The sequence below is a fragment of the Ylistrum balloti genome, unplaced genomic scaffold, assembly GCF_031769215.1.
Source record: "Ylistrum balloti isolate Yb309-2 unplaced genomic scaffold, AGI_CSIRO_Ybal_v1 Utg370376, whole genome shotgun sequence".
Taxonomy (NCBI): domain Eukaryota; kingdom Metazoa; phylum Mollusca; class Bivalvia; order Pectinida; family Pectinidae; genus Ylistrum; species Ylistrum balloti.
The window spans coordinates 420,570-448,355 of record NW_026782263.1 but is presented as its reverse complement, the minus strand read 5'-3'; the positions used below and the strand labels follow the sequence as shown (position 1 = coordinate 448,355).

The 27,786-nt window shown below is 33.3% G+C and overlaps 3 protein-coding genes across 3 annotated transcripts; all 3 read left to right on the top strand.

Moving 5' to 3' along the window:
* The first annotated feature begins 2,873 nt into the window (after window positions 1–2,873).
* Window positions 2,874–3,653, top strand: LOC132554068 (keratin-associated protein 19-2-like). The gene is made up of 2 exons (XM_060218366.1): window positions 2,874–3,285; window positions 3,637–3,653. Exons 1-2 carry the CDS (start codon window positions 2,874–2,876, stop codon window positions 3,651–3,653), a joined length of 429 nt encoding a protein of 142 aa, XP_060074349.1.
* A 9,490-nt stretch (window positions 3,654–13,143) lies between these two features.
* Window positions 13,144–15,314, top strand: LOC132554067 (uncharacterized). The gene is made up of 3 exons (XM_060218365.1): window positions 13,144–13,255; window positions 14,250–14,574; window positions 15,248–15,314. The coding sequence occupies exons 1-3, from the start codon at window positions 13,144–13,146 to the stop codon at window positions 15,312–15,314; spliced, it is 504 nt and encodes a 167-aa protein (XP_060074348.1).
* Window positions 15,315–26,067: 10,753 nt separating this feature from the next.
* On the top strand, window positions 26,068–27,683 carry LOC132554066 (uncharacterized). The gene is made up of 2 exons (XM_060218364.1): window positions 26,068–26,082; window positions 26,697–27,683. Exons 1-2 carry the CDS (start codon window positions 26,068–26,070, stop codon window positions 27,681–27,683), a joined length of 1,002 nt encoding a protein of 333 aa, XP_060074347.1.
* The last annotated feature ends 103 nt before the right edge of the window (window positions 27,684–27,786 follow it).

The following is a 27,786-nucleotide window of genomic DNA, read 5'->3' as shown; positions in this document are numbered from 1 at the left end:
AATTTGATATTCATTATCACGATTTTCGTGCAAGAAGTCGTCAACTGACTGACAAACTCGTAACACAAGGGTTCAAAAGATGCAGGTTGATGAAAATTATGGGGAAGATTTATGGTCGTCATAGTTATCTCATAGCGAATTATTCTATTTCTTTTTGCGACATGAAGCTGGACATATTTGATGCTCTGTAGTTTGTCTGTTGGTTTCGTTGTTGTATACCGCGTTCTCATTTGAGAGCGTGACATTACTTACTTGTATTGACCAAGGTTTGCATGGCGGGTGTCGTCGATGAAGCAGAAGACGCTTTCTCTTCCGGAACATCTGGTCAGAAGTCTCTGTGTGATTCTATCTTTTGTTCATGTTTTGTCCTAGCTTATGGAATTTGAGTTAGAATTATGATAATGTTGCCAGGTTGATATTTTCTTGATTTTCTTTTTTTTTCTTTTTTTTTTTTTTGCAAAATGCGATAATCTTCATTTCCCAAGAATGATAACTTTACGTAAACAACATTATCAGAATACTCTTATTGGAAAGGAAGCGAAGAAGTTTTATTGGTATCAATTAATTTCAGAATTTCACTTTGAAGGTTTTATCAGGTTGCCTGTAAAAGTGGGAATTATTTGTCATGATAAAATATAAGATTTTTGGAACCATGCCATTGCTAAAATACATGTATGAATAGCTTGTAAACGAGATACACGTCAGTTTCTGGTACGAAACACGATGTAGACTATTCTATATAAACTGATGTGTCGTCAAAGTGGAAAAGTATCGGTTTTATCGCCAGTCAACAACCTTAAGGCAGGACCTCCTTATAATATCCGGTTGCTACGTAACTGAACAACAAAGGGAAGACCCGTCGTATTCCATTCAGATTAGTTCGGGTAACCGGGAAAGCACAGACATCTCCCTGAGAAAAACAAACGGGTCAAAAATAACGTCTTGGTCGACTTAAGAAAATGAAAAAAAAATTAAGTTAAATGAGACAAGTTGTCTCTTGGAATAATTGTAATCTGAGAATACCAACACTTCGATAAAATTAATGACACAGTGAAATATTTATTTCATATCAAAACAAAGAATAAAAAAGAGAAGATAAACGAGAAAATATCATGGCGTACACTTTTAACAAGATTTAAGTATTTGGTTTTAGGAGGAGTCAAACTACTTTAACTAATTCCATGGAATAAATTCTAACACTCCTGTGTCAGAAGAAATTAATTACTTCACATTTGATTGAATATCAACGTTCAAATGTATCTAACGGTTTAGAGAGAGAAGGGGGATTTATTTTAAAATAACAGAAATGGTATTTGGCATTGACAATTGGACAAGCATATTCAACACTCGTCTTATAATGGTATGAACCTAAATACCGTTATGGAAAAAGGCTTAATGTGTAAGACAGTGTACAAAGACACTCCCTGTTTAACATTTGCGATCCAATAATTTAAATTCGTACACAAAAAAAGGTATAGCAACATTTCGCCACCTATCTCGACCGACAATGACATGAACTAGCCCCAGATTTATCAATATTCATTTTCTTGAGAAAGTTTCCTTACTTAAAATGTCCATAGGAAAGCATTACATAATTTAAGGAAACATCCTTAGATTTAAGTTTTTTCTTAACTCATGTTTTTATGAGAATCTTTTAAGTTGAGGAAAATCATGATACTGGGGCTAGGTATTGCAAAGCTACCGACTAATAACATAGTTACTTAGTCTTCATGACATATGGGATTTACGTTGTATAATAATTTGACCTTTCTCTCACCTATTCTTTTTATTACCCCATTCCTTACGCAACCAAAGTCGAGCTACTATTACCATGACGCAGGGATAAAATGGCAATCACTCGTATAACTGACAAATGATAATCACATATGCACAGCCCGTAATCAGTATAATGACATCTTATGTCCTCTCGCCTGTCTTCGTCCCGTAGTTTCTCTCTGTGGTCTTATTGTCATATACCGTAAGCACAATGGTGACGTTCCCCTGAGGGCCGCTTACGTAACAACCAGTACGCATACAGTGTTACAGTTATATGTCATTTTTATTGAAACATGGCTTGCTACAGAATTTCGGAATCTCTATATAAGAGTCGTGATTTGCAACAGTTGTCATTCGTTTCCATCTACGAATCAGGAGCTCACAATCTTTTCCGTTTTCCAAAGCGAGGTAAGTGGTTCTTGTTTTCTTACTTAACGACATCTACTCGGGTTTCTCTTCAAGCAGACAAAAATTAGAATCTTAGTAAATGTAAGAAATATACAACCAATTCATTTACACATTCTCGAATTCTGCATAAATACTACAGTAAGTATGATCAGAAACTGTCGGCACTTTCCGTAAAAAAAAGAAATACGGAAACTATCGAGCCTAGATATATTAATCGAGCGGAACAATGTATAACAGAAAGCTTGTCTAAAGTCAATCATATGCTTTGTTGTTCGAACCTGCCATATCTATCGTACGTACGTATTAGAAAACTGTTGATTCGTTTTGGATAAACTTACTTGAGAATTATTGATGTTGGATTCTAAAACATTGATATCATTCCCTAGATATATATGAGTATATATAGTATCAATTTATTTACCTTAGAAAAGATGTAGTATAGTTCTGGAATATAACTTTCTACGACTTTAAAGAATCTGCTTTTCACTTTACTGTATATCTACTTCTTGAATTAAACAGAACATCCTTACTTTTTATCTCAAAACCGACTTATGACCAGATTCAAAGATAAGGCATTCCTTTGATCTAGCTTTTGCCGAATTTCGTGTTGGAAACGTAGAATTCTACAGCTAGTAGATTCGTCTGTAACCGTTCGATATATATTTTTCCTACAGATATACGCCGCAATCATGCTGAAGTTTGCCGTTCTTGCTGTGTGTTTGGCTGGCGCCATGGCTCAGTGGTATGACAATGATGAATATAACGGAGGAATTGGGATCGGCATTGGACATGGAATAGGCCATGGATACGGGTCATATGGAGGACCGTCATACTACAGTGGAGGTTACGGGGGATACAAGGGAGGCATTTCTATCGGAGGCTACGGGGGATACGGAAAAGGCTACGGAGGGTATGGCAAAGGTTACGGAAGGAGAATGATCGTATCCAAGGGATACGGTGGTTACGGATCCGGAATTGGAAATGGTGGTCTCATCATTGGTGGAGGATATGGTGGTGGATACGGCGGCATCAGTAAGGGATACGGTGGAAACAATGGATTCATCATTGGAGGATCCGGATTCGGATCAGGAAAGAAATTTGGTAAGATTTGATTTAACTTCATGTTGAACTAGTGGTTATTCTAAAATTAAGTTTTAATTTATATATGTCGTGCTAAAACAATTGTATGGCATTGCCAAAATGCTTTCATTTCCAATCTCATTCACATAGAGAATTGCATACAGATAAGATTTGCTAAATAATGTAATGGGGAGATAGTGATCTATGACAGACAGGTATGTCAGCTAATTGCTGATCGATAACGGTAAAGTGCGTGCATATTATTGATTTCTAAGATGAGTATAGTCCCATCTAAAGATGTCGGATTTTAATACATATTTGTGTCATTGTAATTATTACTTTCTAAATCTATTATTTTCCCCTATTTTACAGGTATGGGAGGTTACTAAGCCTTGTTCTCCCAAGAATACGGAAGTGACATCTCTGATTTCCATTGGTTTTAGTGTGTTGTGATAAAAATAAAATGTTGGTTTATCTGAAATGCATTTTTGTTTCTTTCATCAACCAACTATATATCATAGGAACAGCTTTTAACGATGTTCTGGTGATATATTTTCATATTTTTCGCACATCAGTAGATATCAGTGACTTTTTTAACCAACGAACAACTGTTCGGGATTACCAGTAACAGATATTAACAGACTTTCAGGTTTTTCATTCAGTATTCCGTTGGAATAAATACAAAACTTATCTCAGAAATAACACCGTCACAAAAGTTTACTTCGGGCGGAAATATGGCTTCGACGTCACCAGAACACTGATGACCGTCGGTGGGGCGATACCCGGCAACAGAAGGAGTCATGGAGACGGAAAACCTGTTAACCAACCAACCAATCAAACCAACCAACCAAAACAAATACAGCTTCAAACTTCTTCTTGTAAAATAGCGAAATTGTTACAAGCAATGTTCATATTAGCATACATTAATCTTTATTTGATACTTTAGGAAGGAATTTAGGCAAATTAAAGAAAATGCTTCATTGCGGTTCCTTTCCTTCATTGACAGGATCAATCATTGCTATATTTAGAAAAGAGCATTCTATTTGACAGGCCGAGGTCAAAGTCGTGATAAATTACATGACAAGAATCTCATCAGTAGCAATAAAATTTGACTATAAAATAGTTTAACTTCCTCAACAAAACAAATTCAAATCCTTTTCTAGTCAAAGCCAATGAAGTTTTGTTTAATGGACAATATGAATGTTATTAATAAGCTACCTCCTGACTTTTTTGCAAGAGCGCAACCATTTTGATAACATTACAAGATAATTTCACATTTTTATTCCGTTTTCACTTGGCTAATTGTCAGTTGCATGCTAACTGTTGTTCTCCTCCATCTATTACCATAAGACGGTCAGGATCCAGGACCTTGCTGAACTATATAACTAATCCAATGATTTCGTTGACCACAAATGGCTTATGGAAGGGACATCGTTAGTGTGTTTAACATGTTAATATGTATAGATATTGTGTACTTCATCTGATAAGTCGTATGACTTACAGACTAAACTAATTGAATTGATGATTCTCTGAACGCCAACTTTGTTTTTAAACAATTGGAAAATGTTGTTTTAGGGAACAATGGCAAGTCGATTATAAACCATTTCATATAAGCTGTCTTCCTTAACCTGGATTTTTACCTTGGATTTACCTGCGTTTTACACTAAACACTTCTTCATATTTGATGAATGGTAGTTTTGAAAACATAGAAATATTGTGACTTAAAGTAACAGATACATGAAATTTCAGTATGAAAAAAGGGAATAGAATAATGTGACCGATATTGGATGGTTTAGCAATAAACAACACAAAGAACATTTATCTCTAACGCTGACCTCACCGATCCTGTCCACGTTGCTCCCGGATAGCATTAACAGTCAAAAAGGGAGACGGGAAGTTCCGGAACATGTTTACACCTTTTGCTAATTCTGTAATCAAACGTACATAAACAAGCAGACATGTATACCTTTTATTTGACCTACCTGTATGTTTGCTTTGATCATGCCGATAAAAGGTGATATATTAATCACTAGATGCCTGAAGTGGGACAACTTTATAGTGCACATGCCGCTTATACAACACAACAAATGTCTGAACTACATATGTATATCATATATGTGTCTGTTTGTTATTCCAGAAAATGTATCATAGCATCCAACTAGTTATCTATATTCTTCTCTGATTTCAATGAAAAATTGAATATAAACAAGAAATATTAGATACAAAACATCACACTCCATAAAAAAGTTAAATTCTATTAATTCCTTTTGCCTGAACCATACATCGAGTGACAAATAGAACATCTGCAATGCTCACCAATGCAACATATTTGCCAAGTTCCGTTTTGGTGCCGTCTTCTACAGAATGCATCAAACATTTGTCATCACATCTAAAGCAGTCGGAAGTATATACATATTTCGTGTTAGACTATTGATTATAGGATGGAGATTTTTGTCTCCGTTATTTCATCACTCAATTACAAAGTTCATACAATATGGCGATTTATGTATCAAGATGAAGAGTACTACTGTTAAGTGGTTGGATGGAGTAAGCTAACTTAATATAAATTACAGAATTATGGAAGATTACAATTTTAAGTTAAGCAAGGGGCTAGTGCATCACTTCATCTAAATGATACACACCATACTGACTAGTGACCTCAGTGATATTTGTTAGTTACACACGATACTGACTAGTGACCTCAGTGATATTCGTTAGTTACACACGATACTGACCTCAGTGATATTTGTTAGTTATACACGATACTGACTACTGACCTCAGTGATATTTGTTAGTTATACATGATATTGACTAGTGACCTCAGTGATATTTGTTAGTTACACACGATACTGACTAGTGACCTCAGTGATATTTGTTAGTTATACACTATACTGACTAGTAACCTCAGTGATATTTGTTAGTTATACACTATACTGACTAGTGACCTCAGTGATGTATATATTTGCGGCAAAGTTTTGCGGCAAATATTTTGCTATTCAAACAGAACAAAACAGGCGTTGCACCATAATGCATATATACCACTTGTAATGTATTCAGGAATATATGCATTGCCTAAAGTTTTTTTTCATTTCAATATTATTTTTATTCAATAAGACATTATTATATTTATAACTAGATTTTTTTCACTGTGATATTGCCAACATTAGTATTTGTCTTTATCAACTTTACAATGTAAGACAAACATTTAAAGATAGAGCTGACTTTGATAAAACTTTGATAACCGTAGACGTAGGCAAGTTTCTCAGACCTAAATATGACAATAAATCTATATCACTGTGTTTACGGAAACCCTTCAACTACGGCATTACAGCGTTGATTGACAAATCCCATTTGTACATATCAGTGTCGATAACTTAGTGATAAATTCGATGTCGTTGTATAAAGTCAACACATTGACGTGAACAGATTTATTGTTTTTCCTCAGTAAAAGAAGCTACATGAATCAATGGATGCTTTCGAACCAATAATGTATAGTAGGTGTTTTTAGATTTAATATGGTTGCACTTTGCTTGTCATTATTTCCCAATTTCAGTGTAAAATCCGTCAAAGTCTTTCCCGCCTTCTGTGCAATGAACCGTAAACCATTTATTTCTTTGACACAATTAACTCCGAATAGTTTACCACAACTTAATTGTTGAGACAGATTTTTTGTTTTGTTTGTTTGTTTTTGAAATGTATTAAAGTTTGCTTTGTATTTATTTATGTTTGAAAGGTTTTCATATAAACATATATAGTAAACAAGACTCACACATCCAAAATTATTATCATCATTATCTATGCATTCTTAAATCATCATCATCATCATCATCATCATCATCATCATCATCATCATCAGCAGCAGCAGCAGCAGCAGCAACATCGTCATCATTAAAACACATACATACACCCTTTTCCACACCCTCTCATACATATAAAACCATACATTAAGAAGGCAGATAAATTAAAAATTATAAAAAGAACATTATTTCTTGATCTAAGATCTGATGTCTGACATTTCTTTCCTTCTTTATTTCTTTCTTTTTCGTTTTTATCTATTTGCTTCTTGAAAACAAATTGTAATGTACTTATGACTTGAAACAAAATAAAACCCCTTCAGATGAAAATGATACACAATGTTGTAAACCCGTCCTTGGTCAGTGTTTCTCTTACTGTTTAACGAATTCTTTCATTTCAAAAAGACTTTCAAGGCAAACTCGGCTCCGTGGGAATATGTTTGAACATGACTCGAGGAATATGTCCGAAATCTAATCACATAAAACATATATAAAAAATTGTTGTTCTGGGCAAGATAAAATCATTGCGTTCAATATTGCAACCTCACATTGATAGAACGAAAAATTCCCTTTCTCCGGCCTAGATGAAAACTTTTTTTTCGTATATTATGTAAAAAATATACAAATAAAAAGCATTCTGTTATGTAGTGATTTGATGTCTTCTCTTCCGCTGTTGAGAAAGTGACACAGAAACAATGCTTTGTTTTATTTTAGCAACATTAAGAAGTCTGCTTTTTATAGTACAGAGATATACGTCTATAATGCTACCATAGATTATTTACCCCAATGGTACGTGTATATGATAAATACGATGTACATATATAATCAACAGATACGACACATGTAAGTAATGATAAAAACATGTGACTCTGTTTTATAGCAACAACCCAACATGATGTCTTACAAGGTCACGAGGCAATAAAGACCCGATGTCAAGGGAGACAACCGTAACTGAGAAAATGGCGGATTAACTCATCTAAACTTAACGCATTTTATTGGCATGATTGACACATTTGTGTTGACGATTTTCATGTTTCAATAGACCTCTGTGATAATGAACCATTAATTGAATATGACATGACTTTATTAGATTCTATATAGCAAAAGAAAACCTTTTCGTTAAAAAATATATATTTAAATATTGCCTATTCTGTTGACAGAGGTTTTGATGTCGTAATAAAAACAAGTGTACAAAACCTAAATATTTGCAGTTGAACAATTTATCGCACTTAAGAGACGAATAATTAATGATATATTACTTTATAATCAATAAACATTATAAATGAATCAATACGTTTGTTATGATTTCAGAAAGTCTATTCTGTAAATGAAATATTGCGATTCTTTTCCCAGCTCTTCACCATTTATATCTCCGCAAAAGTAAACAAAAATGTTTCATGTTTAGGAAAACAATTAAGCAGCCCTACCAACCCAAACATTCTACACATGCCATATGTTGGTATGATGAGTCGTGTGTTGCCTGCTTATTTTGCAGGCTTTACTAAAAAACAGATATCCGTGTTTTTAACTAACGAAACAGAAACAACAAGAAAATATCAACATTTGAACAAAAGCATAATCTAAACTTATATTTCAATAAAGCCAGGACAAAAGAGCAAACACAATATTTACATGGAAAATCCTGTTAAGCCACAAAGATATTAAGACCAGGTGCTCTGGAAGAGTAAGCGTCTTCTGCTTCATCGACGACAGCCACCATGTAAACCTTGGTCAATCCAAGTTAGTTATGTGACGTTCCCAAATGAGAACAAAGTATACAACAACGCAACCAAACCATTAAAAATGATTACTATTTGCTTCACAATTCATTAATATATTAGGAAACAAAAAATGAATAAAGAAAAATCAAGCCTATATATATATTAAAATCATAAATACATTTACCTTTGTTTTATTGATAGCCAAAGTTGTTTAATATCGGGAGAGAAATCAGCAAACAACAGGATACATATATACTAGAAGCTGGCGAAGAAAAGAAACGCCGATTCAACAAAAAATACATCGAAATGTGTAACTCTGAGAGAACGTAGATAGTCAGCAAGTATTATCATTACATCAGAGAGAGAGAGAGAGAGAGAGAGAGAGAGAGAGAGAGAGAGAGAGAGAGAGAGAGAGAGAGAGAGAGAGAGAGAGAAAATAGCATGAATGGAATTTGAATATCAGAACATAAGATGCAAGTCGGACACATATTTCACAGCTAAGTTTTACTTACAAACACGTGCATTGAATTTCGATATTCATCGAGTTTGAACACGTGACATGTATGTATACCATTGTCTGATAAGGTAATATATTCTAATTGGCTGCTTTGTGACGTTGTATAGCTGCAAGGGTCATGTATTGATTCAGACATGCGAATCTTACCGAAATGAACCCGAACTTTTTGATGGCATGACTAGGGCCTTGATAGCTTGAGAACCAGACGATGTTTGTGAGAGAAAACTTTATTAAAAATGTCTTAAACATCTCTTTTACACAGCATTGTTATTTCCTACTGAAAGACAAATTTTTGGATTGTTTAGGAACATACTTTACGTTATCGAAGACCTTTCATTGTCCCTACCTCGAATGTTTCCTACGTACTTCTTCAAAATGTGTGCAGTATTTTGCACACGCAGACACGTTTTAGGTTACAGATCACTTTGTAGCTTATAATTTAATATTTGGTAGAACAATGCTGATTTACCATATACTACTCACGTTTTTGTAGTAACTAGTTATTTCCCTTGACGAAATGCTATTCAAAATTCCTCAAACTTTTGACTGATGGCATTATCTTTGTATAGAGTTTGCTTGTCATTCAATTGTCCTGTCATCTTAGTTTTGAGGTTGTCTTTTATCCTGACCGATAAAGTAAATGTCCTAATCCCGATATAATACACTAGCCCCAAGATAATATATACACAGTAAGATATAAATATACGGAGATACGAATTCGCCGTGTACGCTTTAGGAGCAATTACACATGTTATGTGTACGTTAGAACGAACACGTTTACTGATAATTTATCGCTTCCGTCATAGGTGTTATGACTACCAGCATATAGGCACAGATTTAAATAATAAAATGTATATCAACATGACACTACGCAAACCATGCATGCCCGCCTACTAGGTGTTTTCGTTCAGTATTGGGTGCGAAGGCGTCCAATAAACAGAACCATTAAAATACGTTTGCCTAGATATGACTGTATATATAATGGTACGGTTCACACCACTGCCAGTACCGCTCCAGACCGGCCACTCAGTACCAGGTAAGACAGGATAACATTTGTAACAAATTTGGTATAATTGAATACTAATTTGGTATAACTATTGGATTTATTTAACGTGTTTAAAAGTTCGTGTTCTTCAGTTTTATTATTATTTTCAGACGTTTGCGTCTGAGCTAAATTGTGTCTATTTAATAATTAGGAATATTGAGGATAATTATGATGAATGATAATGTATCAGCGCCTATCGAATGTACGGTACTATAAACTAAACTGATACCATTTATGATGTAGTGATCGCAATACACCATGATTAGCCTGATTAATTCAAATGTACATAGATAAAGATTTGAAACTCTTTGTCTATGGACGCCTTTACAGTTTTATGTAGCTTGATTTGACCCAAATAGGTAAAGAAATATTTAGGTATTTGTTCAGATCAAAATCTTTTGTCGTTCACTTTCATTTCAAAGAATTCATGAATGTAGTTTCGCGATGAAAAAAACAATCCAGTTTTTCTTAATGCTTCATTCAAAGTAAGGCGTCGAAAAGTTCTCGCAGTAGATATATGTGGAGGCTTAAACAGTTATCGTTCGCGCTACATCAAAATGACGTCATGATCGACAACATTAAGGCTGTATGCGCTATTTCAAAAAGAAGCCAAAGAAAAACAAGAACGACTCATATTATTGCATCAGTTGACAATTGTAGGCAGAAAATTTCATGTTTAATATGCCACTGCCCATTTTCTGTGACTGATCACCGAAAACATTTCTGAATACTCGTCTTCTAGGAGGAATGCATGCTTACTTTACCCTTACAGCGTCATGGTCACCAAGGTGAAGCTATTATTCACGACGTTTGCAGTACCATAATAGTTTATAGACAGTTGTCCCTGACAACTTTTCTCTTGTCTAAAAAGGCACCACTGTCGGTATAATGTAACCGGATGAGGTGTTATGATACTGTGTGCGTATAAATTAGTGAGCGCTTTGGACTGTTTAGTGCGCTGTCGGTATAATGTAACCAGGTGAGATGTCATTACACCGTGTCCAGTTTGTTATCTTTGTATGACGACTCTAAGTAACGCTCTTGAGTGACCTTATTATTCATCGTTATTGTCTTTGTGACATCGTCATTGGTTCGCTTGAAGACTTAAAACACACTAATGGCGTGCTAATACTGACATAAATGATTTAGTTATTACAATACTTGCTAAAAACAACAAGAAATAGCAACAGAACAGTTTGTATAAATCAATAAGTTAATTAATTAACATTACTTTTAAATGATCGCATGATAAAGAATTCGAGCTCTACCGACCATATGTAAATTGACAAAAATATCGCCAAGAAATATTTTCTGTAAACGTATATTTTAAGAGGCAATACTATTTTAGGACTTTTTAGCCCGGAAAATATTCACTTAAATATCAATGCGTAGAATGCAGTCTTTGCATGTTGTTCAACAATGAGTGTGGATACGTAAATGCATAGTTGCACTAATTTGTTTAAGCCTGACAAGGCGCTAAAATGATGTGAATATACTAATTCATATTCATTGGTAGTCTATTCGATAGCATATATACTGTAACACCGTTATTTTCGCGGAGATCTGATTTTCGCTTTTTTCGAAATTGTAGCAAATCGTCACAAAAAAATGAAAAACAAATCTTTTGCATAACCAAGATATATACTTTCTGTTAAAAAAATCTGAATTTACAATGAAAAACACACTTTTTAAAATTCTAATTTAAATGTTTTTATCAATACAATGATTATTGTTGATAAATTACGCCTGGTCTTAAGTAGTCTTAAATATAAACAATAGTTGTCTCTCGACCAGATATGAACCCCGTCAGCGATATCTAGAATATCAAGTATTACAACATGAAGTGGTTATACAAGGGTATAGCCACGTTAGAGCTCTATCTGAAATTAGCAACGAATTAGTCGCTGTTTCCATTTTACAAACGTAGAGAAGAACGGTATATTTTATTATAAGAAAACTTACATTTTTATTCTAGCCGTAATGAAAATTTTGCTATGGAAAATAATTAATTTCATTGTTGCAATATGTTATGAATGATAATTAGTTCTCCAAATCTACAAAAGATGAAATTCTTGCAGGTAGGCTGTCAGAATTGTATCTGATACATCTCAGCATGATTCGTTAGAGGAGACTGATTTTAGAATTTCCTCTTTTCTTTCTGTACTACTGTTTCTTCTTCATTGACATCGCCTCACTGGTGACCTATAGTTGAGTGTTCGTTTTTTTGTGATCCAAGAAATTACAGATTATCTTTAAAAAAGGATACCTACTACTCAATTTTTAACGCTCAAAATTGTACTGTAACAGATGGTCTGCCAGTTGTCAGTATAATGTGAACGGCGGGGTTGTCTTCCTGGGAAGTTGGGAAGCTTCAACTCGGAATTGTCGTAACCTAAACCAAAAGTAGGCAAACGATAAGCATAAAGGAAATGTCAAAGAGCAGATTACATGTAGATACAATTCTAATGACCAACACCTTAGGTACGTATGTACTAACATATAGTCAGGGAACCTCAAGGTCAGTCTAAGTTAAGGAGGGGGGTATATACAGAGTTATACATAAAGTGTAAACATTGTAATAAAACACTGACCAATACAAAGACGTATTTTGTATTGGGTAATACATACGTCCATACTTGTATAGGGTTAGCTGTAGGTAGCGCAAACAGATTAATAAGTGTCACTCAAGCGCTGCTCGCTACGTCCTGTGGTCAATCAACGATACGACCAAATTGGTCAATACTGACCATTTGATGTATGCTTTATGTCATTATTTTTCAGACCAGACATAACCAAGGCGCCATGTCGGCTAGGATTTTATTGTTTTGCGTCGTTGTCCTTGTGTCGACGTCATCAACAATTAGCCAATCACTACGCAGAAGGGCCTCGGATTTGGATTTACAGAGATTGCTATGTGAGTAACCCGGATGTATTTCATTATATTCGTGCTCATCAGGATGCATTGGGTTTCTTATCAGAAAAAGATAATTCTAAATGATAATAAATAATTTGCTTTTATTAAACAATAAAATGGATAGAGACTTAAGAAAGTTGACAAATGTCCCGGTGAAAGTTTGGAATTTTAGTTGGTTGAAGATTTTTATTGTTTTGTTTTCCGTTTTTTTTTTATGAAGTGTTTGCTCTCAGTCTTTGTCAAATAGATTGAAAGCTATTGCATAATATTGTATGACTTTTGTGCTTAACTGCAGTTTTGTTTTTTTCTCATGAAACAAATTTTATGAAATACAAGGTATACAAATTATAACATTGCAGAATTTTACCAAAACACGAATGATATATTCATGAAAACTTGTTTGCTTTTCATCAAAATTTGAAAAAAAAATCTGTGTTAATGACTGGTAAGCTTATGCGTACATCACCTAATATTGTTGCTTTATTTTGTTTCATGGGGAGAGGGAAAAAACGATTAAACACCCTTGTTCTTTCGTATAACAAAACATATTGAAAGAGTTTTAAAAACATTGAATCTAACTTATTATATATAAATGCCAATACTGAGTTATCGCAAAGAATATTTGACATTAATTTCAAGGCATTAAAACTTGGAAGATTTCAATTGGTACATTTTGATATCCAAATATCGACCATAGAAATGATACGCCCGGTGTAAATAGCACAAATCTTGAAAAAATTTATTGCCTTAAGGTATGGAAGTTGTTATTCAGCAATCGTTTAGATTTACTGTAAATAGATAAATGATGCTTAAGTTAATTTTCCTAGCTTTTCCCCCTCAATTTTTGCGAATTTATTAGATACCACATCCGTATGAAATTACTTTTTTCACTGTACATGAAAAGTAACGAATAAACAGGTAATTACACACTTTTTCATATTTATCTCTTAGCAACTATATGCATGTACTAAAATTTCCTATCTTATGATTGTAGTGTCAAGCTTAATCGATAAACCGGACAGACCCGATAGACCGGACAGGCGAGATCTAACGGATTCTTCCGATATAAAGATTTACACAATCCGAGCGAACAACCCTATCATTATCAGGAGAGCGCCCTCCCGCGGAGGATTTCTGTCACGTGGTCTTCTGCCAAGCGGTCTAACGTCAGGCGGTCTATCATCAAGTGGTCTATTCTCACGTGGTCTATCTTCACGCGGTCTGTCTTTAGGTGGCCTATCTTCAAATGATCTATCTTCAAATGGACTTCTGTCAAGTGATATAGGAACTCAGTTCAGAACATTGGATTTACTTGGTAGGTTAACAATTACTTATAATCTTACATGAGTGTCCGTTTCATACATGTGCTTATGAAATGAGTCGAATAATGATACAATGAAAAACAAGTTGTGACGACATTCATAAATCACTAAAATTGTGGAAAAAATCAGATAATTTTTAATCTCAAAATTGATTATTCTCGGAGATATTTCAGAAAACAGATATTTTCACGTCCAACTTGAAGTCGTTTCGGTTTTGTATTTATTTTTTGCAATGAAATATCACAATACATTCAGTGATTGTAAGACATTATTTCATATCAAAATCTGACGTCACAAAATACTGTATCACATACATATTTATAATATGCTAAAACATTACACGGTATTCCCAGTGAACAAGGAAATAATGTGATAAAAACAATAGCATTAGTATACCTGACCTCCAGATATATGTGTCAATTTGCACATCCTCAGCGTATGTCGGTATAATACCAGAAGTCAGCTTACCAAAGAAAGACAAGACACCACAACATATCTTGTATATCGTCACTAATTTTATTTTCCCTTTGATTAAGTTTTTTTTCTGTCATCACATAAAATACACAGCATACACTCGTCTTTTTATCATTGTTAAAACCTATATTTTTTAACTGTTTATTTAATTGTAATTCACATGTATTTACATTTTTCATATGCTTATCTGTTGCAGGTATTCTGTAGATACTAATGCTACACAGGCTGGTAACACACGGCCATATCATCCCGGTATGTCTTAGAACATCCCCAAGACAATCATCTATGGTTTTCATCTCAACAGGGACAGTCTGATGAACTCAATTAATAAATATAACTACGTCTATCATGTTTTAACCATATGGGCTTATATACTTAATTGCATTTTCTTAATTTTACATGTTTATTGAAAATATGTGCCAGAAAGAAGCAGTAGCATTTCTAATTTCAATACAAAGCTAAATGTGTATGCGACATTCAGTTATATTAGTTTCAATAAGCTCCCTGCATCATCACCCTCGCCTTATGTCCCAGTCTCGAGAAACGTTAAATATTAATGAAACAATAAACATGAAAAAATACACTATTTCAAAAATTTTTAAAAAAAATAACGTTTTGAGAAACTGACATTTTTCTATCCTTTTCTATGTGTTATAAGTTATATAACTATGTTACAAGGTAGTTCCCAAACCATGACCATCATATTGTGGTGTGTGTATTCTTGTTTTTTATGTATTTATTTGTATGAATAAACTTTGTTGTGATGTTTATAAGCAAACTTTGCCTTAGTTTATAAATAAAGGGTAAAATAAGTATACATGTATATGAACGAAAAACAAAAACCTCAGCATTTGTCATTTGTTTAAAAGCCGCAAAACGGTACTAAACAGGGACGAGGGGACCTATAGATTCTCGCATTTTAAAGACAAAGTTTTGAATAAAGCGTAGCCGAATCTATTTTGCTGTTTAAGACATTGTTACCGACTTATATAAGTAGAAATATTCACCAATTCGACCTCTTTTAGTTTAATCTTATTGTCATTTCATCACTCTACTTCCCACATAAAGCGTACTTAGGATTCCACGAAAGGTGAAAAATCCCGTGATTTTTATTAAAATCTTGTACACCGTTTACAACATTGCAAGTGCAATTCACACGCGTCATTTGTATGATGAAGGTGACAGCGCGGGCAATTAAAACGTCACATATAAATTTGTTGTAACACAGGAACATCTGTTCAAAGACACATCAAACTGTAAAGCCTTTGTTTTACGATAGACTATAAATTTGTATTTAAAAGATTAGTAATAACGCTTAGAAATTATCATTTCAATATTTTGTTATACGGAAAATAGCTTTTTAGAGAAGAAATGCACTCAACAGCTCACCGTGAGGTCTGAACAAATAAAAATGTAGCTATGTACAGTAGATTCTTAACTCTATCAAATATATCTTCTCAAAGACACAAATTCCTTTGACAATATATTTGCTAACAAAACTCAATTTCTTCCATTCATCATCATAAGTAGTACAACCAAATAAAAACAAAGACAATACCGACATTTTTAACAGAATTTGTATTCAAACATAACTTGGACGAGTCGACGATGGTTGTCATGTAACCCTTTGGAATCCATGTATGTAATGTCACATTCCCAAATGATAATATGGTAAACAACAACGGAACGACCAGGCTTCGTAACGAACATCTTAATGAGGTCATAAGGACGAGAAGTCAGCTTCTCCATAATCTTCATCGACACCTTGTGTAGTACGTTTGCCAGTTGTTGACATGCCACATTGAAATGTATGCATCACCTGTCAAAATGGACTTCGATTAAAAAAGCTTTGGTAGTACTGGAAATAACGTAACATTCTGAATCTTCACTTGGATTCCTAACAAGTATTTGTTATTATGCAGTATGACAAAATGTTTAGGGCGAAGAAGTTTAATGAAGACTTGTAAGTAAAATAGGTACTTAATATTTTTTGTTTTGATTTTGGGTCAATACTTTTTACAACGACATCTAGAAAAGGAGAAAAAGGGAAATAACAGAGTTATTTTACATCGTTTTAATTTCTCTATTGAATTGTTATTTTACTGCAAAATATTGATGTATAATTTGGAAGTTGTTCAAAATGACGCTTAGTCTTCCGAAACACCTGAACTTATTCTCACTGTACCTTTTCAGGAGTTCCCATATAAATCTTCATTTTGTTTATATTTTGCCTGAGCTTTTGTTGGATAAGACTTTGGATTATGATTATGTTGATATGTTGGTATTCTCCTGTTGTTTTTTCTTCATATAAATATGAATATGAATTGTGGTTGTGGTTTGAGGTTTTGTGCAATGCTGCGATTTCCAATAGTGGCACGGTATAGAATATACACGTGTAGTTGACATTCTTCAAAAATTATCAGAACATAAAATTAGGAAATTTATAGCATTATGGGGCTGGTGCAACTCCCTATCTAGATTTTTGACATTTCTGTCGATCAAGTTGTCGAACGTATGTTCCTCTCCAAAATTGAACAATTATATCCTTAGCATAATTGGTGAGTAGATTATAGGAGAACGGAACAACTGTTTAATGAAGTATAATTGAATGTTTGTGTCTACTTATCTAACTCGAAATTTGTATTGAAAGGTGTATTTCACTTATGTGTCTTTCGTACAATATCATAAATACCAACATAAATCATTATATCATCGACCAAATGATCTAGTCACTAGGGTGACCAAAAACCTTCTCAATAGTGTTTATCAACATATACTGTCGACATCTTGGATGGAAATAATAAATAAGACATTCACATATTAAGATGTAGAACTTCCTCCCATTAACATCCTATAATGAACCTAGCGTGAATTCCAAAGAATTTCATACAGTGAAGAGCAATTTGACAAATATTGGCGAGTGTAAATTTGTACCGTTTTAATCAGAAAGTCTCTAATAATTTTATCTTTGTTAAGGACTCCAAAACAAAGGTTTAATGTAGTGCATATTTCATATTGTTGGATAATCCTATAACCGAACAAATGTTTTACTAATACAGGAAGTTTTTATGTAGTGACAACAGATGTTTCATGATTGTTAAAACAGAACCCAGAAAAAACATCAACAAAAAACAAAACAAAAACAAATAGCAAAAACAAAAAAACAAAAAAAAAAAAAAAAAAAAACCAATTCTTTATACACAAGAAAATCACAGGCAGCTCGTTATATCTGTGGAAAAAAGCTTCCGTTTCCATGATCTAAAAAGAATGTTGTTTCAGAAGACAACAAGAAAAGAGAGAAGTGCACTTCAATATAAACAAACGCTAAGAACATTATAAACGCAAATGATTGTTTTGTCATCTTTTAACAAACAGCAGGTTCACAGAAGTAGGTAATGTCATATCTATGTCATGTCTAAATCAAGAAAGGCAATGGTGGACCAAGGGCCATAACATTGTATGAAAGTTGACAAGATCCCATTAGATATGGAAACAGAACTCAAATCATCAACATTTTCTTGATCAAATCAGTTTTTTACTGATTTCAAATTGCAACACATCCGTTTTCATATCATATAAAATTACATAATTATAAAGTAAACATATTGCTTCTGTCGATGCATTGTATACATACAAGCACGTTAAGTTTGATTATAAATATAACTTTGTCTTAGTTTCGCATCTTGTTTTAATTCTTGTAAAGCAACATACCATCCGTGGATGTCTATGAACATAAGTATCAACGCAACGATGACGTCATAATATGCGGTATTCAAACTTTCTGCTTTTTCAAAGTCGGGTTTACTTTGTTAAATTATCTATTAATACACAAAGGATACAAGATATAAAATGCCTCCTTCCCTTCATTCCTTTTAACATTGAACTTTTTTTTCAATAGGATTCAAGGAGCAAAATATCTATATCTTATCAAAAAAATGAGAAAATCAGTTTGGCTTTGTTAACTTCAAATAGGCATCAATTTTATTCTTTACCGTTTAAAGTAACAAATGATTCTAAACTTTAGTGGTTTCAGTATAAAATTTTACATATTATTTTGACTACACTACTATTTAAGACAACCATAATTGTAAGTCCACTTTGTACTTTTTGTGAATCAGAGTAAGAAACCATAACTCATATTTTTGGGAATGTCAAAAAGTTCAAAATTTTCTACAGAGCTTGGAAATACTCTTAGAAGCTCTTCTGATTCATTTAACTATAGATAAAGAGTCATTAATTTTTCTGGCCAATTAGAAATGAGTTCAGTAAAATTGACAATGAAATTAACATCATCATTAAACACTACATTTACAAAGCTAGATGCTTTGACACCACTTGAAACATGAATTACAAGATCAGTTTATTAAACGACCACAACAATGTAAAAACATACATAGCAACGGCCAAGGGTGATGCTTCTCTTGAAAGTTTCAACAGAGAGTGGGGTAAATGGGAAAAAAACTTTTACTTATCTAGACTGAAATTGACTAGTTTTCTGTCATATCTGTTAATACCCAATCTTATCTATTGATGTCTTCGGAACTCTGAGAGTTGGTTTAGAGCAATTGTCTATTTAATTATATATATTTTGAGTTTTGAATGTCCTGTTTCTCTCTAATCCGTCGACATTTGTCCCTGTGTCAGTCCTGTCTCTCTCTAATCCGTGGACACTTGTCTCTGTGTCAATAGTCTTTCTGCTTATGTCTTTGTGTTGGTCTGTCTGAATATCTTACTCAATCTGATATTTCTTGTCTCTGTGCGCTTGTCTGCTATTTGTTTTTGTTTATTTATGCTTGTCTTTGTGATTACCTGTCTATCTCCATTTCCTTTCTGTAAAAAAACAACACATGCCTATTATGACTAGATTTATTCCAATGTTCTAAACTGACATCTTGGATCGATTGAAATCTTATGCATCATACTAAAGTACCTCAAAACAGGAATGTATGATATGTCTGAAATGTTTGATGTGGTCGTATACAGATGTCTGGTATACAAATGTCTGTATATTTAGATATATAGATTAGTTTGCTGTGGAATATGTTATGATATTGTCACGTATGTGTTTTGATCAACTGAATAAAATAAGTAAGATAAATAATATGTCACTTCCTGTAAATGTCATTTTAACAAGAATAATCCTCAATGTTGTTGGACCTGGTTTCATGCCAACCAAGAGGCCGTCTGTCTAAGCCTCCGATAATAATATGTGAGCTTATATAGTGAATTATCATCAGTGACAAAACTGTAAAATTTACGAAATTAATAATTGAACAATTATGTGTTAATCTTAAACCATTTCAATGTCATATTTGTATTTCAACCAAAATATTTCATTTTAAACATAAAAATGAAAGTTTATATATATATCTCCCAAAATTAACCTTTATCTCTACAGGTAACACAAACAAGTCTAGATCTGTGGACACGCCCCATACGGATAAAATTGGTCCATAAGTGGTGTTAGTACGAACTTCCTGTCACGACTTCCTCAGTGTTTGAAAAGGCACGTCATGACGGCCTAATCCTAAAACATTATACCTGAAGAAAACAATTAAACAGGGAGAAGACTCAGATTATGACAATAAATATCTTGTATGATATAAGAATAAATGATAAATCAACTGACTAGCGTTCACATAAATATACACTTACATCATAAATGTCTTCAGGAGAATTACAAATACAAAAAACAGTTATAAGAAATACACTAGTAAGATATTGAAGACTTGACGTAGCAAAAAGTGTTGGAACTGTCTATAGCTATAATTCATTTATTACACAACACGACGTGGTAAAAACACGTACGCTATGAGATAATGAAACGATATATTACGTGGAGATCAGTTCGCACGCTGTCGTTCGTAGAAAAACGCAGACATACTCAGAAAAAAAGTCTTGTATTATTTAAAAGAAAACAGCCGATAAATTATCGATACACATAAATGGTATAATGCTGTTTCGTCGAAATAAATCAAAACAATAGTATATGTCATTTGTAAACGGCACAAAAAGCTAATAAACACATTAATTACGTGTTCACAGTATTACTGGATGTCGTAAGTGCAATTACGGTGTCTGTAAGTAAAGAGAAAGCATAGACCGTATCGGCCATAACTGGACATTTGTAAGTATGTTAAGCTACATGTACCATTGGTGCATCGATCACATACACATGAGAAAAAAGCAAACAAATCAAACTACACAAGCAATTAGTCCTTAACGTGTCGGTGAGAGACCGGCTACAACTGTCTGGTATCAGTAACATATAACGGTCCTGTACTGAGCCAGTACTCAGGATTATTAGGTATATATGCATACAACAACTTACTGTTATAATGTCTTGGTACACAATTGAACAATTCAATAGTGTTGTTTGTTATAACCAAGCTGACTGCCTTGTGTTATTACATATTCATATAATAATTGAATAGATAATCAGTTTCCTTACCTTACTTTCTACATTTCAAGATCCGGATCATACTTTATTTGACTTTACTGTATCTAATGATCAATTTGTATGGGAAAGTAATATTCACTTGTATGCCTGAATTACCCTATGAATATGTAATTTGGTGATCGTTTTGTCTTGCTGTCAGTTGAATTTCTGTTCCGTATTTGAATTATTTGTATACGTCTGCCAAAGATACAAACGCAATTCATGTAAAACATCCAAAACACTTGTAGCACACCTGAAACATATGAAAATAGTATATACAGTAGATGTTTTCGACAGTGATATTTTTCGATGTTTTAGAGAAAAGGTACCATCTATTCATAACCTTTCTTTTGTACAATCTACTATGATTGGCGGTTATGAGCTATCATATGTATAATATTCTGATGATGAAATACATCGCACAGATGTCATTGCGACCAAGAAATGGATGATGATGATGATGATGATGATGATGATGATGATGATGATGATGATGATTTGTCCTGTCAGTGTCAGACGTCGCTTCTGAAAGATGTATCCATTGTATTCATTTCTATCGATAAAATTAGAACAGGTATACACTTGTTTATCCGACAGCGATATCTATGAATCAGCTGTTCCAAATCACACCATTGATGATCACTATAGAAACTAACGGTAAGTAGTATGAAAATGTATTACAGAAGATAGGAAATTGAAACGTATGTTAGATTCTGTTTATCACATAACTTCGATACAATTGCAAACAAGCGTGAAAATAATATTTCATCAAAATAATACAATAAATGTTATTATAAATCTAGTTTTCTATTTCTTCAGGGACATTTAAAAGATAAGAAATATGACGTCATGAAGTTATGAACGCCTATATCACTAAAACTATAAATAATTACAGCTTCTCCAATACGTCTTATATCTAGTCTAATATTATGTTTATATTAATAATACATTGTATTGATGTGAATACAGAGGCAGAAATGCCTGCGTTCACTATTATCCTATTAAATCCTATTAAAAATACATACAGGTATTTCATATGTGTAATAAGAAACGTTTTTTTTTATAATGGGTGCTATAACACTGATTACACGAGAGTTGTTTGATTATCATCAAAATAGTTAAAAAGAAAAATTAAGATTATTATTTTTAATGCAGATAATAATATTTTTCATTTAATAGTGAAACAATGATTCAACAAATTCATTGTCCATGTTTCGACAGAGGGAATATCACTCTAATAAGTAGGTAATTATTTTAATTTCATTGCGTTAATATACATATGTACCTGATTATGCATTTTGCATTTTAGACACTCGATTCAATATTGAAATTACTGAATCATTCTGTGTTATCTACACATTCTTACTTGTCACTAATCAATGTCTTTTTAACATTGTTTCCCCGATAGCATTACAACTTAAAAACACACTTAAATTTACAATCGCTTTACAAGAAAGATACCATTTTGATGATTTGTAAGTAAACTGCAGATTAAATTTTTTCTTACAATAATACTTCTGTATACCAATGCATTAGGTCATGATAAAGATGACGATTATGATGATGATGATGATGTACGAAAGAAACAAAAGTGAATTCCACTTTTCAATACAAATTTAGTGGTAATTAGATTCAACAGAGTCAAAGATGAATTAAAGGAATGAATGAATCAATATATAATAATGATTTTAGAAATATGATAGAATGTAGTGCTAAATTAACCAACATAATAACTTAATCTTAAATGAAACATTACATTACTGCCTTGTCATTGTATCCTTAAACAACACCATCCTACTGTTTAAAAAATTCACTTGAAGAACACCCCAATGTTACCTATAGTGTAAGAGGTGATTAAGAAGACCAAAATGATAGAAATTTATGCTCAAAGTAGACGGGTAGGTGCATCAGCCGCTTAAGTCATTGAATTTTATAACTTTCATATCTGATAATTTTAAAAATTCGTCAAGTACGTATATATATTCCTCACCTTATCATTATTCGAATGAACTGAAAGGGTAGCATGTAGGTTATGAGATTTACATTCAACCAGCATTGCCTACCACCTGCCAGCTGGAAGAATGAATACGAAAATACAAGAACTTACTATCATCATACATTTTCAAAATTGACAAAAACGAAATATAACAAAATTAAATTGATGATTTAGACAAAACATACACCAATATTCTGCAGACAGGAACGAAGGGCCCATTGCCCGTACGAAATCTAAAGGTGAAATCAGGCACTGGATTACTTAATAGGATTTAATAGGATAAAAGTGAACGCAGGCATTTCTGCCTCTGTATTCTCATCATTACAATGTATTATTGATATAAACATATTAGACTAGATATAGGACGCTGTATGATCGTACTTCAGTTCAAGATCTTTCCAGAAATCGTCTAGGTGTTTTTCAAAATCATGAACGTTAAGTGATGAAATTACCCATAGAGGGAGACTATTCCAAGTACCAATTATTCTTGTTCTTATTATTATTATTATTATTATTATTATTATGGTCCCTGTGTAAATAAATTTCAGCATTTTCCTGAAACAAACTTAACATTTCCTGAATCCATATCACAGACAAGAATTTGACATTAAGAAATCGCATCATGTTGTACTCATCGTAGAATGAATTATCTTTGATTGGAAACTTTGAGTACATATTCCAGAGATGAAGTTATTGTTATCTAATAAATGTATTTATAGTGAACTAAAGAACAGACACAAATAAATAATGTTTTTCAATCCAGTTTTACAAATAGATTCACAATAAGCATATAATCACTTGAGAACAAATTACTATTTTTACTACAGGTTATGCCAGTTACAAACACCATATAAATAACTCGACTCGAAATTAGTATACAAAATAGTTTACGTAAGAGAAGAAAAGAGGAGAGATCAACGTAGTGTTATTTTGAGAAAACAAACTTATAAGACAATGACAGCTTACCTTTGTTACGCATTTCACCAGTCAGGTTTTCGGCTAGAATGAAGCCTGATTTCTATCATATTAAGATATATTCTATTAGATAATACTAAATAAAACAGTTTCCACTTTTAACAAGTTACAATACTTACGATCACGTAAAAATATCGATGTTTTCTGTACTTTAAAACCTACGTTACAAGACAATGGAACAGATTCTCATTTCAATAACAAATAAGGAACATTTTTCGTACTTTGACCATATCTTAACGACAGTGATGACATGAACTGAAGACTAAAAAGTCAACATTGACAATGTTTAATGTCCCATAACAGTAAACATCCGGTCAGAGAACAGTGGACTGTCCTTAAAGTCTAAACTGACCATTGCCCTAGAGATTTGTAGAATATTCCCATATGCATAAAGTGATATCTTGTCTTAGAAACACATGTTAAACGATAAACACACAGATGTGCAGATGTACCTTTATGGTACACCTGGTACACCTGTTGTATGTATACAGGTAATTAAACAAGGGCTATACATGTCAATTCGTCATCGCTATAGTATTCTTACATATCCTTGTTTTATTGCGTTTTATTGATTTTTTTATCACTCAGTCATGCCCTCTCGTGCTTCCTGCCAGTGGTCACTGAGGAGGTGACTAAACACGGATGCTCTACTGACCACAACTCAAGCTGATCATCGCGGCCTTATATAAGGAAGTCCCATTCTGGATTTCAGTAGAAGTTTCTCAGCTTTCGGAAAGGAACTCTCACAAACATCCAATATGGTAAGTATTAAATCATTAACAGTATACAATGATAATAGGGGAAAAGTCACCAGTTGTTTGATAGAAAACTTTTTATTTAAACAAAAAGTTGGTTTAGGAAATCACGGTAATTCAGTACTGCAATTTGTATTTTTGATAATATCGTAGTTTTAATATTGAGTATTTCACAATACTTGACTATGTTTTGCCGCACAGTTTCTGTAAAGATTTGATACATTCACTGGTATGATATAAATTATCGCGTAATATGATGACAATAGGAACAGTCTCTGATACCAGGAAATAGTATATATAAAAATATTGATAAGACTTTATATAAAATAACAAGGAAATAAAATGGAAAGGAAATATCATTTACACATAATTATCTATATAGATATATATATATACTAATTAATAGGATAACAGAAGATAACGGAAGAACCAAAGAATTTAATGACTATAACGTGCTTATTAGATATACATAAATCTACACTTTATCAAATATTTACTTACATAATTATTTCTTTATTTTGGAGAGTTTTCTCGGGAGTCTACTTTCCTTTAATATTATCTGATCACCATTAGATGTATTAAAACAACTGTATACATCCTAGCTAAGATGATTGTGCTACTTTACATTGAAATTTCGGGATTCCCTAATAAACACATATCACAATAAGTGTTAAAACTGTTGATGTGATTATCAACTACTTAATCTATAGATAAGTATCGTGTGATATATAATTACTGTAGCACACAAATTGTTATAATTACACAAAAGTTGAAAGAATCATTTACATTTATGTTGCCATAGAATATCTAATCTTTCGGAATATACACAAAACTGGAATGTATAAACTAATATGAACGAGTATGTGGTAAAACCTACGTTTATATACGTATTAGAAGTATTTACACACGTATATGATAAAGGTACACAGCCAAAGTGCATAGACAATACAGTACATCGTTAACAACGCTACATGATACACGGTAACCTTTATATGTACAGCAACATACTAGTATGTAATGTATATCAACAACCAAAATAGTAATGTGAATGAATGTTGTCACACATTAATACAAAGACTTAATGTGATGACACACATAAAAAATACAGCATGGCATTATTCGTATAAAAATGAGGGAAACACTTTTCGAAAACGAAACATGGTCGGTTTAGGCACAGCGACATACTAGCATATATTATTTATAATATAGTATATATTTTAGTATATAATTCAGAATACATTATAGTATATTTATAAGAATGATGCGAGTATCTAAACGCCATTTACATATAAAAAGTGTCAATATCTATATCATTCGAACAAATACAATATATATATATAATATTAAGAAATAATATATATATATATTATGTTGATGTGGAAGGCTGATGGTGGACCAATAAATCTTTTGTCGGGCTACTGAACAAATTTGAATCCCATGATCAAGATAATTTCTGATTGTATCTTTGTTTCCTTTCTAGGCCCTGTTTCCTCTACTTGTCGTGGCTTGTTCGCTGTCAGCTGTGCTAGGTCTTCACATTCTCCCTTGTGAACCAGGCATGTCGGGGCGTTTAGGATGCGACATTTTTTTCTCCGGTCAATCACAGTCATCAAAGTTTGGAATCGAACCTGAATTTCGAGACCGAGGCTTGGGTGACCTAGGATTTGGTGATCGCTTTGGAGGAATACAGTCTGATCAGTTCTTTGACACAGGAGTTCAAGACCAGTTCTTCGATGGAGGAGTTCAAGACCAGTTTCTGATGGGTGGACAAGATCAGTTTATTGGCGGCGGTGTTCAGGATACATTTCTTGGCAATGATGGTAGTTTCGTGTCTAATGGATTTGAAAATGATTTTGGAGTAATTGACAATTCATTTGGTGGTGACCAGGGACTTTTGATGGACAAAAGCATTGGCATATCTAACGCGAGAGGAGACATGGGTTCATTTGGGATGCAGAAACTAGGATCAAGAGGAATGGGAATATCGAGCGGCTTTGGCAAAGGGAAATCCCAGGGAATATCCCCCAGTTTAAGTTATCCGAAAGGTTTATCGAAGAAAGGTCGTGGTTCCTCCTTCTCATCGATTGGTAAATCAGGACAAATCGGCTCAGGAATGTTGGGATTTGGAAGACAAAGAGGATATCCTAAATTCCAAAATAGCATGATTGGAATGAACAAGGGAATCTCCCGATCGTCACTTAGCTATCCTAAAGGTGGATGGACCAAGGGCGCATTGTACAAAGGCGGATGGACCAAAGGCGGAAGGAGCAAGGGTGGATGGAATAATGGTGGATTAAGAGGGTGGAGAGGAAAGGGGTATTCCAACTCCTTCAGTATGGGCCGAAGCTACAGCAAGGGAATGGGAAGGGGCCGTATGTCAAGGATGAGATCATGGGGTATGCCATATTCAAAAGGAATTTCCAGACCTGTCATCACACCCAGTAAAAGACGTTCCGGTGGCTACTAAATCACGATTTATAATCTAATAAATTATTTATTTATTGAATATTGTGTCTTTGCTATCTTTTATCATTTGATTTAACACTTTTACAGTGTAATGTTTCTTTTTT

Bases quoted from the DNA above. Each gene is read 5' to 3' on its own strand.
- LOC132554068 (XM_060218366.1), top strand. From the start codon at position 2,874: ATGCTGAAGTTTGCCGTTCTTGCTGTGTGTTTGGCTGGCGCCATGGCT.
- LOC132554067 (XM_060218365.1), top strand. From the start codon at position 13,144: ATGTCGGCTAGGATTTTATTGTTTTGCGTCGTTGTCCTTGTGTCGACG. The intron at 13,256-14,249 runs GTGAGTAACCCG...TTATGATTGTAG, and splicing joins GGATTTACAGAGATTGCTAT to TGTCAAGCTTAATCGATAAA. The intron at 14,575-15,247 runs GTTAACAATTAC...TATCTGTTGCAG, and splicing joins ACATTGGATTTACTTGGTAG to GTATTCTGTAGATACTAATG.